We start from the raw sequence: 17,850 nt of genomic DNA on the forward strand, positions 1-17,850 counted from the left end.
GGTGGTGTAGGAGCATTTCTGTTTCTGTCCGTTCACAGTCCGTCTCGTTTTCAGGACGCTGTCGTTTCCTCTCACGATGTCTTCTCAACCTTTCTCCAATCTCGCAGGTTGCTTTGTGGCAATCCAAAGAGTAAGGCAATATACTGTACATGGAGCAATGGTTATTAAAAGGGGACACATAGGTATCCAGGCTCTTTAAAGCATAAATAGAGATCACTTCACTGACATGTGAGCAAGGCACGGTACAACTGTGAGACGTGCAGCACTCGCCGGCTACAACGTAACAATAATAATTTCCGGAACGTGCCGTTACGTTGTCATTCATTTTACCAACTGTCTTTCTTTTCATTCATATGTTACGTAGGCACGTACCTTTTATCTTTGGCAATCTCATTCTCTAACCAGGCCTCAGGAGCTAACCAGCGTAACACTGTCCACCACCCCTTTCGTTATTCCGGCACATTGTTGACATCCGTGAGTTACAACAACGTACTAAACTGGAAGGTGGTCTACGCATGCGTGGAATTCTCGGACAAACAAAGATCAACATCTAAATGAAGATCTCTTTAGTTAATTTAAAGCACAACAATTTGTTTAGTTTGAATGTCTGTGTTTTGAGGTGTGACTGGAGTACTACAGTCTTCAGTAGTATAAGCCTGGAGGAGATTCTTAATGCAATGCCTATGTCTTAGCTGTCTCTCTACTGCCATCTAGTGCTGCTTCTTCTAATTCATTCGCGGACAAACAAAGATCAAGATCTAAATGAAGATTATATATAGAGATTATTAGTAACCCTTTCTGCAAACATGTCTTCACTTTGTCATTATGGGTTACTGCGTGTCGAATGATGGGTAAAAATGTCAAATGTATCCATTTACAATTAAATCAACAACACAATAAAGGGTACAGAAATGAATACTTTGGGGTCTAAATACTTTGTGAGTCTATTTATACACACACTTACTCCAGTTCACAATTGGGTGCACACTATTACTCAGCCAGAGTAAAGAGTTTGAACACTTATATGAATGTGATTACACTTTAAAGAAATATGCAAACTTTTCTAAAAATATGTTTTCATTTTGTCATTATGCGTCAGTGAGTGTAAATTGATGGGCAAAAATGGCAAATTGTATTAATTTTAAATGAAAAATCTACACACAATAAATTGTACAGAATGTGAAGGGGTGTGAACACTTTCTGAATCCACTGTTTAAATCAAGAGGGATGACAGAGACACAGCAGGAATGAGAGGCTGAACTATCGTCGTACACAATGCAAGTCTTAAGCCTACTCTTCTAATATACAGTTACTTTGGCTGCTCTGTTTCACAGAGAGGAGAAAAGCTTGTGACCGCTCAATCGACTGCTTGATTGTTTTGTAAATGAAATGAATTCTGAGGGAATCAAGCCCTTCCTTAAAAAAAAAAAAAAAGTTCCAATTGCCGTGCTATAATCGACCATATTTGCTGAATGTTCCTGAAACGCGTTTACACTCTGAAATTGCAGAAGCTGTAAATTGTCAACAGGCAGAGGAAATGATTTTTATTCTTCTTATTGCAGAATCCTGAAAGGAAAACCACTGAAGAGTGAAAGAAATCATACACATGAAAAACAAAAGTGACGAAAACGTTAAGCAGAGCAGCTTTTTTACTTGTTCATCAAAAATGGACAGATACTAATAAAATATTCTTACTACCGTTTTCTGGTACGTAAAAAAATATTGAAAAGCATATCATATCTTTGCAATCGTCCTGTCTATGTAAAGCACTTTGAGTAGCAAGAAAACTACTATATAAATGTAACTAATTATTATTATTAGTAGTAGTAGAAGTAGAAGTACAGTATTATGAAACCTTACTTAATCTGCTTATCCAATTACTTGCTACAACGAGTCATTGACTATCCTGGCAGCCCCCTGAACTGGGCAGTGGTCCATTACAGAGGGTAGTAACCACACAGGGTCAACTAAGAATTGTCCGTTTATGTAACAAACAAATCTTTGGGATGTAGGAGGAGTGTAGGAACATGAAGATGAACAAAAATCCGAGCAGCCACTGGAGGAAAAGATGAAGTGCCACACAGACAATGACAGGCTACAAAAGTTCAATGTTGGATTGGTGAAGAAGCAATGCTAATAACTGTGCCAGCTGTATGGACACCAATTCCTCTTCTTCTAATGACAGAAAAATGAAATCTCTCTACAGGCTGTAGTGTAGCTGTGATGCAGGAAATGTGATCACTCTTTGACCTAAGCTCAAACCACCTGACTTTAAAACAATATCAGGATATCATAATTTATATACCAGTTAAAACCCTATGACATTAGATTATGTCTCTAGATTCATTTTCATACAGTACCCTCTTGAAAGTTTCAATACAGTGGATTTAATTTGACGCTGGCCAACAGGAAAACACTCTTTAATGTCAATATGATAAACAGACCTCGGCAAAGTGGTCCAAATTAATTACAAATAGAAAACTCGAAATAAGTGATCAAATCAGTATTCACTCCTTTAATATGACACATCTAACTCATCACTGGTGCAGCTAATTGCTTTTAGAAGTCAGTTCAATGGAGGTCAGCAGCAGTTACAACTGACTATAGTGTAAAGGCAACTGTATCTGGACAGGGCAACTTGTGGTGAGTCATGTTGGAGGGGTGACCTACACAATGAGGAGAAAAGAACACTCCAAGCAACTCCATGAAAAAGTGCAAGTGAGGCGATGGAGACGAGACAATATTCAAGTCACTGAATATCCCTTGGAGTTCATTCAGTCATAAAGAAATTGAAGGAGTATGAACATCTGCTCCCAAAACAGGGTGATCATGCAAGAAGAAGACCAGTGAGGGAAGCCACCTAGAGATCTCTGAGAACTGTGAAGGAGTTACAAGTTTCAGTGGCTGAAACTGGAAAGACCGTGGAGACAACAGCTTCTTCCCTGATGTTTCATCAATCACAGCTTTATTGAAGAGCATCGAAGAGAAAGCCACTGTTAATAAAGCATAAGTGACGTCTCGTCTGGAGCTGACAAGTCAGTTGGGAGAAGGTTCACTGGTCTGATGAGACCAAAATCGAGCTTTTTGGGTATCAGACAACATGTCATGTTTGAACACTGAGCATTATCAAAAACACAATCCCAAAAGTGAAGCATGGTGGTGGCAGTCTCATGTTGTGGGGATGATTCTCTGCAGCAGGCTCTAAAAGGCTTGTGAGGATAACATGAATGAAGCAAAAACCCATGGAAATCCAGGTGGAAATCCTTATATGCAATCTGCAAGAAACCCTCTATTTGGGAGAATGTTTGTTTTCCAGCAAGACAACAAACCCAACCATAAATCCAAAGTTATATAGGAATGGCTTAAAAACATCAATATCAGTCCAGCTGAGAATTTGTGGCTGGACTTGTAAAAGGCGGTTTACTCACCCTCCTCACGTAACCTGACAGAGCAGGAACAGTTCTGAAATGAGGAATGGAAACAAATTGCATGTGTAAAGCTGTCAGAGAGAGACCTGTGCACACAGACTGAAGACTACCATGGCTGCCAAAGTACTGACTTCAAGGGGGTAAACACTTATGTGATTGACAGAGTTTTTCGAATGACCGGTGTCAAAAAAGCCCAATTAAATCCACTGTGATTGCATGTTATACAACAATAAAACGTGAAAACTTCCAATATTTTTTATGGGCACACAATTTTGGAGAGAGTAATGGAGGGTCCTAACTTAATCTGAAATTATTACAAGAACAAATGCACATATGAATAAGGCAACGAGGTTTACACCAATACAGCCACCCTCTCCCTCACACTACATCCATGTGCAACACTGTGGAGACATGGAGGTGAACAAATTAACAGCAGAAATTAGCTGGAGTCCCAAGGTAAAGCATAAAATCAAACAAGGAACTCAACCTAGTTCAAATATGGGACAAATGCACTGAAAATGTAATATTTCATGAAAGAACGAACCTCTGAAATAGTAGTAGTAGAGGTATTGCCAGTACGGTGAAATTCTTACTTGCACGTCTACTTGAGAATTTGCTGCTGTGTTAACAGATCTTACTTTAGTGGTAATTATACTCCAACAGGGGTCAATCAGAATGTTATTCTTAATATCTCGACTATTTCAGTTAATAGGTTGACTTCATTTTTTTAGAGACTAACAACCTTCTGTCCCCAACTGTCATTGCCTTCCTTTTTTAATGTGTGACCACTTATCCATTTCTAGAGACACGACATGCAGTAATTGTTTAATGAGTGCCAATGATCCATTTCCATTAACAGCTAGACGACAGTGACTTCAATTAACGTTACATTAACCCCAGCTGTGAATCAATTAATGAGATTGCTATGCTAACAGTAAGTATGATATTTGCCACTATCTAAATAATACATTGAACAAGTTGAATCTGCAAAAAAAAAAAATAATAATAATAATGACTGCTAATCAAATGCATCACAAATGCATCACGGTGACAATTTCCTAGTGTTCTCATTCGGCACTACATCAGCTTGAGACACTTGACACTAAGGTAAAGTGCATTAACAATAAAAAATACTGTTTCTCAAAATACACTACAAATATCTTAACATGTACTTCAGACATCTGCATGTAATTTAAAGTTATCAGGTCGGGGTCAGGTTGGGGAGCATGGACTGATACAGCGTATTGCCACACTCACCACATGACGAAACAGCTTGGGTTCCTGATTGACAAACCCCCAGGCAGACCCCCACGGAAATGACCTTTTATCTGCTGCTGCCAGGAGTTACATGGGTGACCCCTTGGCCTGGTCCAGCGGCTTGAGGTCTCAACAGTTAGGATCCTGAGCGCCAGATCACTCTTGGGGAATCACACCACATGGCCATAGTGCCATAACTGACCCTCCCTCACAATGCAGGTAATGTGTCTCATCCCGGACTCCATGAGGAACCTCTCATTCCACACAAAGTCAAAACAGAGGTAGCAAAGGATTCTCCGAAGAGACACAGTCCCGGAGTCCAGTTTTTGCCTCAGGTCACTGGAAAGCGTCCATGTCTTGCAACCATATAGCCAAACAGGAAGCGCCAGGGCTCTAAATACAAACATAAACTTTTTTTTTGCGTAAGATAAAATTTTATTTCACCATATGTTGTGCACCTTGAATTTTTTATAGAAAGGAGATGTCAGTGCCCTGTGCACCCAGAACAATACACATGAGGCAAATATTTAATCAAATAGTAATTTTATTAAAAAAAAAAACAATACTATAATGCGTTATGGTTCAAAAAGGTCCTATCACTGGCTTTAGTTTATTTTATGTTTATCTTGTTAGTATCTGTTTTCCATTTTCTGTTTTCCTTTTGTGTTATGCTTTTCTTAGTATTTTCTTGTTTGAAAATCATTTCATTTTGTCATCTGATTTTATTTCTGCCAATCATTTCCCTTGTGTTCTGCATACTGACTCTAAGGGGTGAGTCCACCTGATGCTGCAGCCTAGGGACCACCCTCAACCCCATAGAAGAACTGGGAGACATCACTGAGGCATTGCCTGACTTGACAGCTCATGTTGTTCGGCTGCCACCTTGCTTCTAGATTTTCATGGATTTTCGTAAATTCTTATTTTTGATTTTTCTGATTTTGACCTACTTGCTTTTATCTTTGGTTTTCATTTTTATGGTATATATCTTGATCTTTGTTTGCTTTTGGGTAACTTCTGTCATAATTTGGCTAGCGATGCATTTTTTTTTTCTTTATTATTCCTTGTTTTTTTAAAATCATTTTTTAAATCATTTCCCGGGTTTTAAATATCAAGGAATTAAATTTAAATTTAATTTAATTTAATTAAAATTAAACATTTTTCTCATGGCACTGATGTATTTTCTTATGGGTGCCACCATTTCTTTATATGGTTACTAAGCAGTTAACAGAAACGTGTGACGCAACATACCATTAAGGCGACTATACAGGGAGTGCAGAATTATTAGGCAAGTTGTATTTTTGAGGATTAATTTTAATATGGAACAAACACAGTGCTATCAGTCAATCCAAAATGTTAATAAACCTGAAACCTGAATGTTTCACAACGGAAATGTGAGTGTGAACATCATCAGGGGAATACATATGTGCGCACAATTATTAGGCAACTATTAGTGTGCAGATTTATTATGCAACTAAAGGAAAAATGAAAATTTTCCCATCTCACTTGTTTATTTTCATCTGTTATAGTGAGAATAATAAACAAACACCTCAAAATTTACAAATAAACATCTCTGACATTTCAAAAAATAAATCAATCAATCAATGACCAATATAGCCACCCTTCTTTCCAATAACAGTCATAAGCCTTTCCATTCATGGAGTCTGTCAGTTTCTTGATCTGTTGACGATCAGCTTTTGTGGAGCAGTGACTACAGCCTCCCAGACACTCTTCAGAGAGGTGTATTGTTTTTCTCCCCCGTAAATCTAGCGTTTAAGAAGTGCCCACAAGTTCTCGATAGGGTTTAGGTCAGATGAGGAAGGGGGGCCATGTCATTATTCCTTCATCTTTAAGGCCTTTACTGGCTGGCCACGCAGTGGAGAACTTCGATGCAAGTGATGGAGCATTGGCCTGCATAAAAATCATGGTCTTTTTCCTGTATCACTGTTTGAAGAAAGTGTCTTGAAAAACTGGCAGTAGGTTTGGGAGTTGATTTTGAGTTCATCTTCAATGCAAAAGGTCCAACTAGCTCATCTTTAAAAATACCAGCTCATACCAGTACCCCACCTCCACGTTGGAGTGGAGCTCTGTGCCATTACTGATCCACAGGTCCATCCATCTGGTCCATCAAGAGTCACTCTCATCTCATCGGTCCATAAAACCTTTGAAAAAATCTGTCTTCAGATATTTCTTGGCCCAGTTTTGACGTTTCAACTTATGTTTCTTGTTCAGTGGTGGTTGGGTTTCAGCCCTCCTTACCTTAGCCATGTCTTTGAGCACTGAACACCTTGTACTTCTGGGCACTCCAGGTAGGTTGCAGCTCTGGAATATGAAAGTACTGGAGGATAATGGGTTCCTGGTAGCTTCACGTTTGATTCTTCTCAAATCTTTGGCAGCTAATTTGCGTCTTTTGTTCTCAACACGTTTCTTGCGACCCTGTTGACTATTTGCAACAAAATGTTTGATGGTTCTGTGATCACACACCAATATCTTAGCAATTCCAAAAGTGCTGCATCCCTCTGAAAGACTTTTTACAATTTTTGACTTTTCAGAGTCAGTTAAATCTCTTTTTTGGCCCATTTTGCCCGAGGAAAACTAGCTGCCTAATAATTCTGCACACCTTGATATAGGGTGTTGATCTCCTTAGGCCACACCCTCCCTCATTACACAAATACACATCACCTGACGTGCTTAAATCCAATAAGCATTCAAGTTAATACAGCTTGGAGTTGGAATATACGCATTAAAAATGATGATATGGTCAAAATACTCACTTGCCTAATAATTGTGCACACAGTGTACAGTATAAAAGTCAGCCCCATGTGTTTCCTGATCATCTGAGATTTCAGATTTATCCAAAGTAAGCAATTTACCAATCTTTTTTGTCGGAGATTTCCACTTACAAAAATTTCTTTTGTTCCTCGACTACCACCAAAATCTGCTTGATTTGGCTGTAGTTATGAGCCTCCTTTTGGATCAAAATCGATTCTTAATTTATGCTTTTTTCATGTCTTCGTGGTTACGATCTTAGTTTTCTTATTTTGACTTTTCAAATTCCAATTCTTTTTGCATTTAAAACTTCTGCTACCCAGTGCATCCACTACATCATCTTTGAGTTTCGTTTTTGTATTTTTGAAGAATCATTCTCACTTGTATTTTTCTATTCCATGTTGAATAAACATTATTATTATTATTATGATTAAGATGCTTTGTTTTGTTATGTGGGCCAGGGGTTTCATGGTTTCACACTTCCTTATAAGTAGACTTTGGCTCATTATAGAGTTTGGCCACAAAGCCTGCTTCCTGAGTTTGAGGGCCAAGCCTTTTTTATGCTAGTGAGGCCTACTTGTATTTTTCAGATCAGTCTGAAGTACAGGTTAGATTTTGAGACTGAGGCCTGCCTTTTAGGTTTGGTAAGCTGGATATCTTAAAACAGTGAGGAACGAACAAAGGGAGAATATAAAATACAAATAAATAAGTTTATGTAAATCTACAACCATCATGGGCCTGCCTAACTCGTTGTTGAAGCCCACTCTATTAGATGGAGTGGCTCACCCACTTACTCAGCATTTAACCAATTATTCTAGTAACAGCAAACGCTCCTTTTTGTGATTGATTTTGGTATTTAAGTTTCCTTGGATTTCTTTTACAGCCAAAAATCAGTTATATTCCTTTACTGGAGTTTAGTTACCATCATCGACTATTTCTTCCACGTGGAACCTGATAACCATGAGGTCTGATCGAGATCATTTATGTTAGGTAGAATGCCTAGAGGTGGCTCGGAACCCCTGCACATTTTGTTATTTCTCTCCAGCTGTCTGGAAGCTGTCCCTGGCCATCAGACCTTACTTTTATTCTAAGTTAATTAGTATTGCATTTTTCTTTTTTTCTTTCTTCACCCTGTAAAGCACTTTGAGCTACATCATTTGCATGAAAATGTGCTATAGAAATAAATGTTGTTGTTGTTAAAGATGGAATAAGATTCTTATATTTTTATTCTGTTTAGAGGCTTTATTCAAAAGTTATTCATTTTTATATCAGCTTTTGACGGCATTTTTGATTGATAATGGACACCACTATTTTCTGAAGTTGCATTACTTGTTGCCATTGGAAATCCCCTCAGTTCTAGCATTTTTTTAGCCTTTATAACAAGAGGGTCACGCAGTCCTGGAAGTAGCTGTTCTTACAACTGGCAATCTCCTGCTAGCCCTGTTACTCCTAATGGTATATCAGATGATTTTCAATTCTAAAATCACTTTCTAAGAATTGCATTTTGTTTATACATTCATTTTTTTAAACCTGTTTTTCTAGCACTAAGTCCGGTACATAGGAGCTAATTACGGTATATGCCTTATTTGGATTGGATTCGTTTTACACCATGAGGAGCACTAAAGTAATTATCACAGGAAGACCTCTATAACTTTAGTCCTGTCCGAACCACTCATGTCGGTAACTTTTCACAAACTACGTGTTCACGTCTCAGTAAACATTATGGAGATTTTTACAAGTCTGCACAACTACTCCAGTGTAAATTGACATGACTGTAAAATTCCATCATTACAGAATTAGTCCTCCTGTAATAATAACTTTACTTTGTGTATGAAGTGGAGAAACAGAAGTGCTGTTGTACTCCTCGTTGTTCACACTGAATAACAAGGCGTGGGAGGGTGTGATATCCCATCGAAGGGCGAAGGCACGCTGATTTACAATTTATATAGAAAAGCAGGTGGGTGCAGTACTGTCCCCCTTGGGGTTCTTCTTATAAATAAGAGTCATTAATGTGATCTGAATATATAGCACTGTCACGCATGTGCGTCTGAGGATCTCCTTGAGGGCTCATTCGAGGTAAATGGTTAGCCTCCCGGCCAAGAGGGGGCGTTGTCGCTTAACTTGTTCCCTTTGTTCCCACAGCTCCCAGAGACCTCCCAGTGAAGGAAACTAGCTCCACCCTTCCCATCTTCCCATTATAAAAGGACCAGGTGCCTCCCTTAGGGTGTCTTTTTGATGAGACCAGTGCTGGAGGGTGGAGGCTCTTAGAACCTGCAATCTTGCTTACCTGGCACTATTGTATTTTGAGTTTGTTTTGCTTGCCCATGTTCCTTATTAGAGGACAGCACCTGTTTAAGTTTGTAAAATTAAAGGAGATTAAAAGGGACTAACCCAGGGGTCCTCAATCCCAGTCCTGGAGAGCCGCAATGGCTGCAGGTTTTTGTTCTGGTTGCTTAATTAGAAAGCAATTCTTGCCAATAAAGCACTAACAAGCTATGAAATTAAATTAACTCTGCTATGTCCGGTCATTCTCATATCCTAGATTTTCTTTCCCTTTCTAACATGCAAATGATTTGAAGGCTAAAATGGACGAGTAATTCTCAGTCCTTCACTTTTTTCTCTTCATTTTTCTTCCAAGTATTTCATTAAACCCAATAGTGCAGATAAATACACACAGGTGTAAATGTAAATAAGCTAAATGGAGAAATGCTGCTCTCTCTTGTCATTTGCATGTTATTGATAATAAGGAGCAATTAAAATAGCTGTTTAAGACAAAATTAAGCAATAAGGGCTCAAAATCACTAAAGTGAAGCAGAAGTGTTACTTTAGCAATAAGTGCTTTTTATTAAGCAACTGGGTTGGAGCAAAAACCTGCAGCCACTGCGGCTCTCCAGGACCGGGATTGAGGACTCCTGGACTAACCGGCTGGAGTCCCAATCCTTTTGAAATTGATTCAGCTATTCTTGAACCCGTGTTTGGCCCCTCACAGTACATATACATTAACTATGGTGAACTGGGGAATGGCATTTCAAGCAGTGACTTTACACCACCTCCTTCGAATAGGGCTTCTGAAACACAAAGAAGGATTCAGTGCTGTGTGGGGTGCTAATCCATCACAGAGCCCACTGACAAACACCTATAGTGCCAATTAAACTACCCAGTAAAAATGATTTTCTTTCTTTTAGGGATATGTAAAGAAAAACCAAGCAGACAGGTGAAAAAATAGACATGGGATTTCAACTCAGGACACTTGACTTGAGAGACAACTACACTGTGCCACCATGAATACATTTTCTAACATGCTTGAAACAAAATTGATTATAAAAGGTTTCTGTCAGACAGCACGAAAAACCCTTGTGATGCTCTTTAGTCCATTTTTTTTTTCATAGAATTATTTTTCAGAAAACATTCACAGCAGCCAGCAGCATATGTTTTGGACTGATGTTACTGTTTTAAGACTTGCAGTAAAATATGAATTTAAGATATCATAAAGTGGGCAGATAGATAAACTATTTATAGATAACTAGAACTACATTCCCTCTAAATGGATAGAAATTACTTGAAAAATACTTTAAAACACTTCTTTTTTTCAGACACATTTAAGATACTTCAAATTGAATGCATTTTGAAAATCTCAGAATACATCTTAGAAAATAATCTCAAAAGTAAGTGTATTTCATGATGATGAATTTTTAATTGTGTCCCCTCCAGAGATGAGCCTGAGTGTGATGCTGCCACCCATATAATGTGACAAGCACCTACTGCAATATCACGTCTGTCTGTCTGTCACTCCATCGGGGTACCCATGTGCAACAACTCAACTGCCAGTGGACTGTTTTTGTTGAAATGTGGCACACATTCACCAAGTATATTCGCAGTGAATATAAAAATCCAAAGAGCTCTTAAAGCTCTGTTCAGGAGCCCGGAATAGAACTGTGTTCTCCCATATTGGTTCTTTTGTTTGAGGATATTTTAGGTGTTTTGAATCGTTCTGCTTAATTTATGTAAGTGAAAAAGCACTGGTTAATACTGTTTACTGCAACTTTCATAAGTAATGTCCCAGGCCGGCACCGATAAGACAAAGACCTATTCACACAGTTACTAAGCTTCTCAGACTAGGAAACGAATTTGTCCTTCCCCAGAGTAAGACATGAGAAGTATTTATGAAGCATCCTACTCTTACTCCCAGCTAGGAGTAAGATTTTGCATTTGAGAGCGAATTATGTCACAATTGTACTGCACCTGGAGCAGCCAGCTAATTTGGTACTCATGAAGACATTTTGTACTTTCCTTGGATATTATGACATTTTTTATAGTTTTCCAATACTAACGCTAATTCTTCAAAACAAGGATAATAATAATAAAAATTATAATTATATTAAAAGAAGAAGAAGGAGGAAAACATAATAAAGTAGGATATTGTGCTAAGCTCCACCTAATTATTCCCACTTTGCAACAACATTGAACGTGATTCTGTAATGAACACCAAGATGGAAAGACTGAGTCACACAGACAGAATGAGAAGAAAGCCTTATAACAGGCTGGTTTATTTAACTATGAATGATTCGCACTCGCACTTTCAGAACAATCACCTCTCTGCTGTTATGGCCACGGGAAACGCCTTGTAAAGTAACAGACACTGAAGCTGCTCACGGCTATAAATCATGTTGACTCTTACGGTGTTCCTGATCGTATTCTACTGTGGTGTGCTATGCCTCACACCATGATCCCCTCTTATCTTCCATGAGTCTCTATCCGATTCCTTTGGAGTCTGCCCTTGCCTTCTTGAACCTTTACAGGCTTCAAAACTGTAACGCAAATGTTCCAGGGGTTCAAGGAATGCAGAGCTCAGCATACCCATGCTACATTTTGCTGCCAAATACTCATCCAGTCCCTCCTATCTTGAGGGTAATACGATGGCGACAACGGTAGAGTTTTTATCTATGACCACCTGTGTGTTGATATTGTAAAATCACTTACCATTCATACATTTGTACTCATCCAAGCCTGGGGTGATGATCTTTATGTGGGTGATGAATTCCATGAAATATCTCACGTGTAGAGTTGGGGGAAAAGTTCAGATCTGTGCATTATCTCGTGTATTGTAAGGGTGTTCAATGTTTCAAGCAAAATTCGAGAAACGGTCGGTTGTGAGCTACCCAAACCATTACTTTTGCAAAGCTGCATGTTTACATGTGAAGTTACCAACACTTTTATTTTAGCAAACAATTCATAGCTTCCATGCACAGATGGAGTGATCATGTAATGTACAAGATCTGTTACAAATATTATTCCACCTTTGTCAAATCAATATCGTTTTGCAAGTTTACTGTCGTCCAGTGTTGTTGTCCCGGGATGTGTGTACTGATCTTTGCCTGAATACCATCTTCTGGTATTCTCTCCTTGAGAGTTAGGACAGCGCTTGAGCTCTCCTAAATCTAATTGAAATTAGGAGTAGTTTTCTAAATTAGGAAAATGGATAAAATGTTTTTAATCCTATTCCTACTTCCTACTATGAGATGCTTAATAAATATGAGCACTGGTTTCAGTATAAAGTAGAATCATTAGAGAAAATAACCCATGGTTGTGTACTACAGTGGTTTCCAAACTTGGTCCTGGGCTACGGGTTTTTGTTCCAACCAGAATCACAAAAGTAATAATAACTGATAATAATGTATCTAATTTAGTTAGCTGATCTTTTTTTTTTTTCCTGTTCTTTTATTCTGCATTCAGAAAAGCACAGCAGTATGACTTTTACATTGTAAGACTTTTAGAAATATTTCTATTTTTTGCAATAGTTTGTAGTGCTAGGGTGTTGTACTGTGTTAGCCATTATGAATGTAGTGAGAAGTCAAGCAAAATGACACCTTTTATCAGCTAACTAAAAAGATTAAAATATGCCAGCTTTCGCGGCAACTCAAGCCCCTTCTTCAGGCAAGATGTCATGAGTTATATGAACTTGAGTTGCCTTGAATGCTGGCATATTGTAATCTTTTTAGTTAGCCAATAAAAGGTGAGAATTAATAGGAAACCCATGCAGACACTGGCAGATTGTGGGCACAGGACTTAAGCTGAGGCTGCTGAGGCTGCTGCGGCTGTGCAATGGTTGTGCTGCCTACTATTCCCCCCATGAGCTAGATAGATAGATAGATAGATAGATAGATAGATAGATAGATACTTTATTAATCCCAAGGGGAAATTCACATAATCCAGCAGCAGTATACTGATATAAAAAACAATATTAAATTAAAGAGTGATAACAATGCAGGTATAACAGACAATAACTTTGAGTAATGTTAATGTTTACCGCCCCTGGGTGGAACTGAAGAGTCGCATAGTGTGGTGGAGGAACGATCTCCTCAGTCTGTCAGTGGAGCAGGACGGAGACAACAGTCAGTCTCTCGCTGAAGCTGCTCCTCTGTCTGGAGATGACACTGTTCAGTGAATGCAGTGGATTCTTCATGACTGACAGGAGCCTGCTCAGCGCTCGTCGCTCTGCCACGGATGTCAAACTGTCAAGCTTCATTCCTACAATAGAGCCTGCCTTCTTAACAAGTTTGTCCAGGCGTGAGACGTCCTTCATCTTTATGCTGCCTCCCCAGCACACCACCGCGTAGAAGAGGGGAGTCGCCACAACCGTCTGGTAGAACATCTGCAGCATCTTATTGCAGATGTTCAAGGACACCAACCTACTCAAAAAGTATAGTCGGCTCTGACCTTTCTTACACAGAGCATCAGTATTGGCAGTTCAGTCCAATTTGCCATCCAGCTGCACTCCCAGGTATTTATAGGTCTGTACCCTCTGCTCACAGTCTCCTCTGATGATCACGGGGGCCATGAGGGGCCTGGGCCTCCTAAAATCCACTACCAGTTCCTTGTTCTTGCTGGTGTTCAGGTGTAAGTGGTTTGAGTCACACCATTAACAGTTAACAGAAAACAGCTGTCATTTAAACTTTCTGTAAAGGGGGATGCGGTGAGCATTGGTGCATATCCATATAAAATGGGTGGTATCGGTCAGGGTCACTGCTTAGCTATGCTGTCTTTTAAAGAGGGGAATTGGTCAAAAGCTGGACAAAATTCAATATGTGAAAATATTGCAAGCTTTCGTAATCTTTTTAGTTAACCAATAAAAGGTGTCATTTTGCTTGACTTGTCATAGATTTAAACGCTTAGCTCTTTTTTGTTGTTTTCTTACAATGCTTCCCTTATTCTGTGCAGTCTGCTCCCTTCGTTGTATCCTAATAGTAAAAACAACACTAAAGTAGGCTGCAACTGCTTCAGCGTGAGACCCACTAATTAGTCAATAATGGAAAGACAGGATGGAAATCAGGATGAACATAAATATAAAGTAAAAAAATACATTATCCACATATAACTGTTTAATTTGTATTCAAATGTATTAACACACTTACGTTTATGATTTATTCATTGACCCCCCAAACATAGACACTGGGAAATAACAGCTCACTTAATTAGGCTAGGAGTCCAGTTAAAAACAGAAGATGGTTGGAACAAAATTTCATCCCCACCGGTGTATGATAAATGAACGCAATTGTTGAAATATCACACTTAAAACAGTTTCAGATTAAAGTTTATATGCGACTCCATATATTTGTGTAAATAGTTTTAAAATTGTGTACTATCAGAGACATGCAAGTAAGAATTTTGTCTTTAACTGAATACACACGACCATACATTTGAGGTGGTCAGATAATCTGATGTGCAAGTCTCTGCGATTAAAGGCAGAATATCCTTCCAAACAAATGCTTACATGAGGAGGACATGCAAATAGGCCTGGCCAGTACTTGAATGGGAGACCACTTAGGAAAAGCTTGGATTGCTGTTAGTGTGGACAGCACAGGGTGCTTACCCTGTAGTCTGAATGTGGATCCCAATGCCCCAGTGCGGTGATGGGGACGCAGTGCTCTAAAAATGTTACCTTCCTGTGGATGAGATATAAAACCAAGGTCTTGACTCTCTGTCACTAATTGGCTAACTATGTGTCCGCCCGCTTCATCAGTTAAAAGCTAATGTGTGGTGAGCATACTAGCGCAAAAAATGGCTGCCGCTACATCAGCCAGGTGGATGCTGCACATTAGTGATGGCTGAAGTGGCTCCCCACTTACCTACGTAAAAGTGCACTGAGTAGTGAGAGAAGTGCTATACAAATCTAAAGAATAATCATTATTATTAAAGATCAAAATGCGAGACTTGTAAAGCACCCACAATAATCACTGCATTGTTTCCTGAGCATTTCAACTGATCTAAATTGCAAAGTTTATCGATACAAGAAGGCAAAGCTTTGGTACACCGCCACAAGAATTACACTGGCACATCTGCAGGATTTATAGATGTGACAGAAATCTCAATATTAATTTCAAGTATTACTTATTAAACAGCCATTATTTTCTTTAAAGAAATGTAATTAATGTTTTGACAACTGTCCATGTCGTTCTTGTCTTCTTGCTGTCTGACCGGTGCCTAATGCCAGTTATTCTATAATGTATTTATTATTTATTACTGTTACTTTCTAGCTAAATAAACTCATTTTTGTGCAGCTGGGTTTCACTTTCCAGATGGCATGATAGCAGGTAGGTGAGAATTTTGTTTAAATGGAACCCAGAAGATATTTGTGGCTCAGAAGTATTTAAATTTGATTTCTCTCCTCAGGGCAACCAGTATACTTAAGTTTGTTAAATTTAACCGGTGGACATTAAAATCACCCAAATGAAAACTTAAATAGACAAAACTGACTCACTTTATGCTAGGCAATGGAGGGTACAATTAAGGAAGACAAATTAATGAAAAGTGAAATAGAGTGAGGTAAAAAAAAAAAAAACATGATGCCACCAAGTGATTTGAGAAATGCAACTCCAGACAGAAATAATTTTTAAAAAGCTCTTCACTGCAGTGTCCTTGAAGTTTCAAACTTGAAACAGAACTGGGCAATACATTCAGATCATACAAGTGACAGCACATTTCAAGAAATACAAGCAAACAATAAGGTAGAAAAAGTCTTAGTCGCCCTGGTAATCTGAATGAAGGGCACTATACAGTTACAGCAACATGCAATCCATACATAAATGGTAGACTGAAGAAAAGTGCTATAATGAATTTAAAAGAAGAGGCATTACCATGAAGATGAACACTAGTGAGCTTGATTATCCACATGAATGATAACTTTTACACTGTCTTTCATGTTAAGATTGTGTGAAATATTAGAAAAAAAAAAGAATAAAATGTAAATAAACATTTGATTACTTTGTGATTCTTTGCTCGGCTTGATTTTGATTCCACACAAGGAATTCACAGTCGTACCTATCAAGAGACAGGCAGAGAAAAATAGGTAGGATGCCAGCAGTTAAAAAAAATATAGATATAAATATATATTTATATATAATTTAAAGATGCGGTCAGTTACAGCACTCTATCAGCATTGTTAAGACATCAATAAATAAATAGACATGCAGAACTTTACACGTCATGGCTTACATTCACAAAGCATCAGCATACCAGCCTATGGAAAGGCAGCAGCTCAAATTTAGTGCCAGTTCAAAGGATGTCCCTTTGATGGGAAAGTCCTCTGGTTTAGGTTTTCTCACATGGCACTCCTGGAATTCCCCAGACATGGTATTATGAAGCATGATAGGACCTGATGGCACTGCTGCTTTTGAAAACACCACGATGGGGTCATGCATATGAGAGACAGAGGCCAGACTACAACAATGCAAATTAAGCTTGAAAGAGGCATGGAAATGCACCGATTATTTTAAGGGTACAAAGGACTTCCACACATTTCACCTTCACATACAGCATTTCAAATCAGATGATATTCAGCCAATACGTATTAACATTTCTCAAGGTATCTGTCGGCCATACTCAGTATTCTAAAAATGCCAGGTTACCACTCTGCTTTTCTTTTGTTTCTATATTGTGGTTACAGTACATCAAATACTCATTTGCTGCTTGGAAGTCATTTAACCCAGCCGCTGTTTAACCTCTTGTACTCTATGCTGTAAATAATGCAAACAGTAGCAAATAGTAATAATAATATCCCCAGAATCTCATTTTAATATCAAACTACAGTACATATTGAGATGCCTTTGTCAAATGATAGTAACCTTCCCATTTAAAATACAGAAATGCTGTGAATTCCCTCTGATGTGCAGTAGCCCCTGCTCACTTTAATTTTGGGTTATATTCCTGGAACCACTCAATCAATCACTGTCTCATATAGAGATTACTGCTGCCCATGACAAGAGGGTGACATTCATGTGTGCATTTTTGCAGTTACATAATTGGGTCTTAAAACAGTAAATGAAAGACATTGGGTCTCATTCAATAAACGTGTGTAAATTTACATTTGAGCATAAGACAGGTGCTACTAAACCCTCACAAA

At 38.5% G+C, this 17,850-nt stretch overlaps 1 protein-coding gene across 7 annotated transcripts in view; it reads right to left on the reverse strand.

Moving 5' to 3' along the window:
- LOC120530167 (catenin delta-2) overlaps nucleotides 1-17,850 on the reverse strand; it is a 1,616,252-nt gene that overhangs the window by 414,467 nt on the left and 1,183,935 nt on the right. For 5 of the 7 annotated variants that reach the window (XM_039754393.1, XM_039754395.1, XM_039754399.1 and 2 more), the window contains one exon: nucleotides 16,713-16,769. The exons of the other annotated variants lie outside the window; for them this stretch is intronic. In XM_039754393.1, the coding sequence (XP_039610327.1) occupies nucleotides 16,713-16,769 (57 nt within the window). The remainder of the gene's footprint in view (nucleotides 1-16,712; nucleotides 16,770-17,850) is intronic. 7 annotated transcript variants of the gene reach the window in all.

The sequence above is a fragment of the Polypterus senegalus genome, chromosome 5 (assembly GCF_016835505.1).
Source record: "Polypterus senegalus isolate Bchr_013 chromosome 5, ASM1683550v1, whole genome shotgun sequence".
Lineage (NCBI taxonomy): Eukaryota > Metazoa > Chordata > Cladistia > Polypteriformes > Polypteridae > Polypterus > Polypterus senegalus.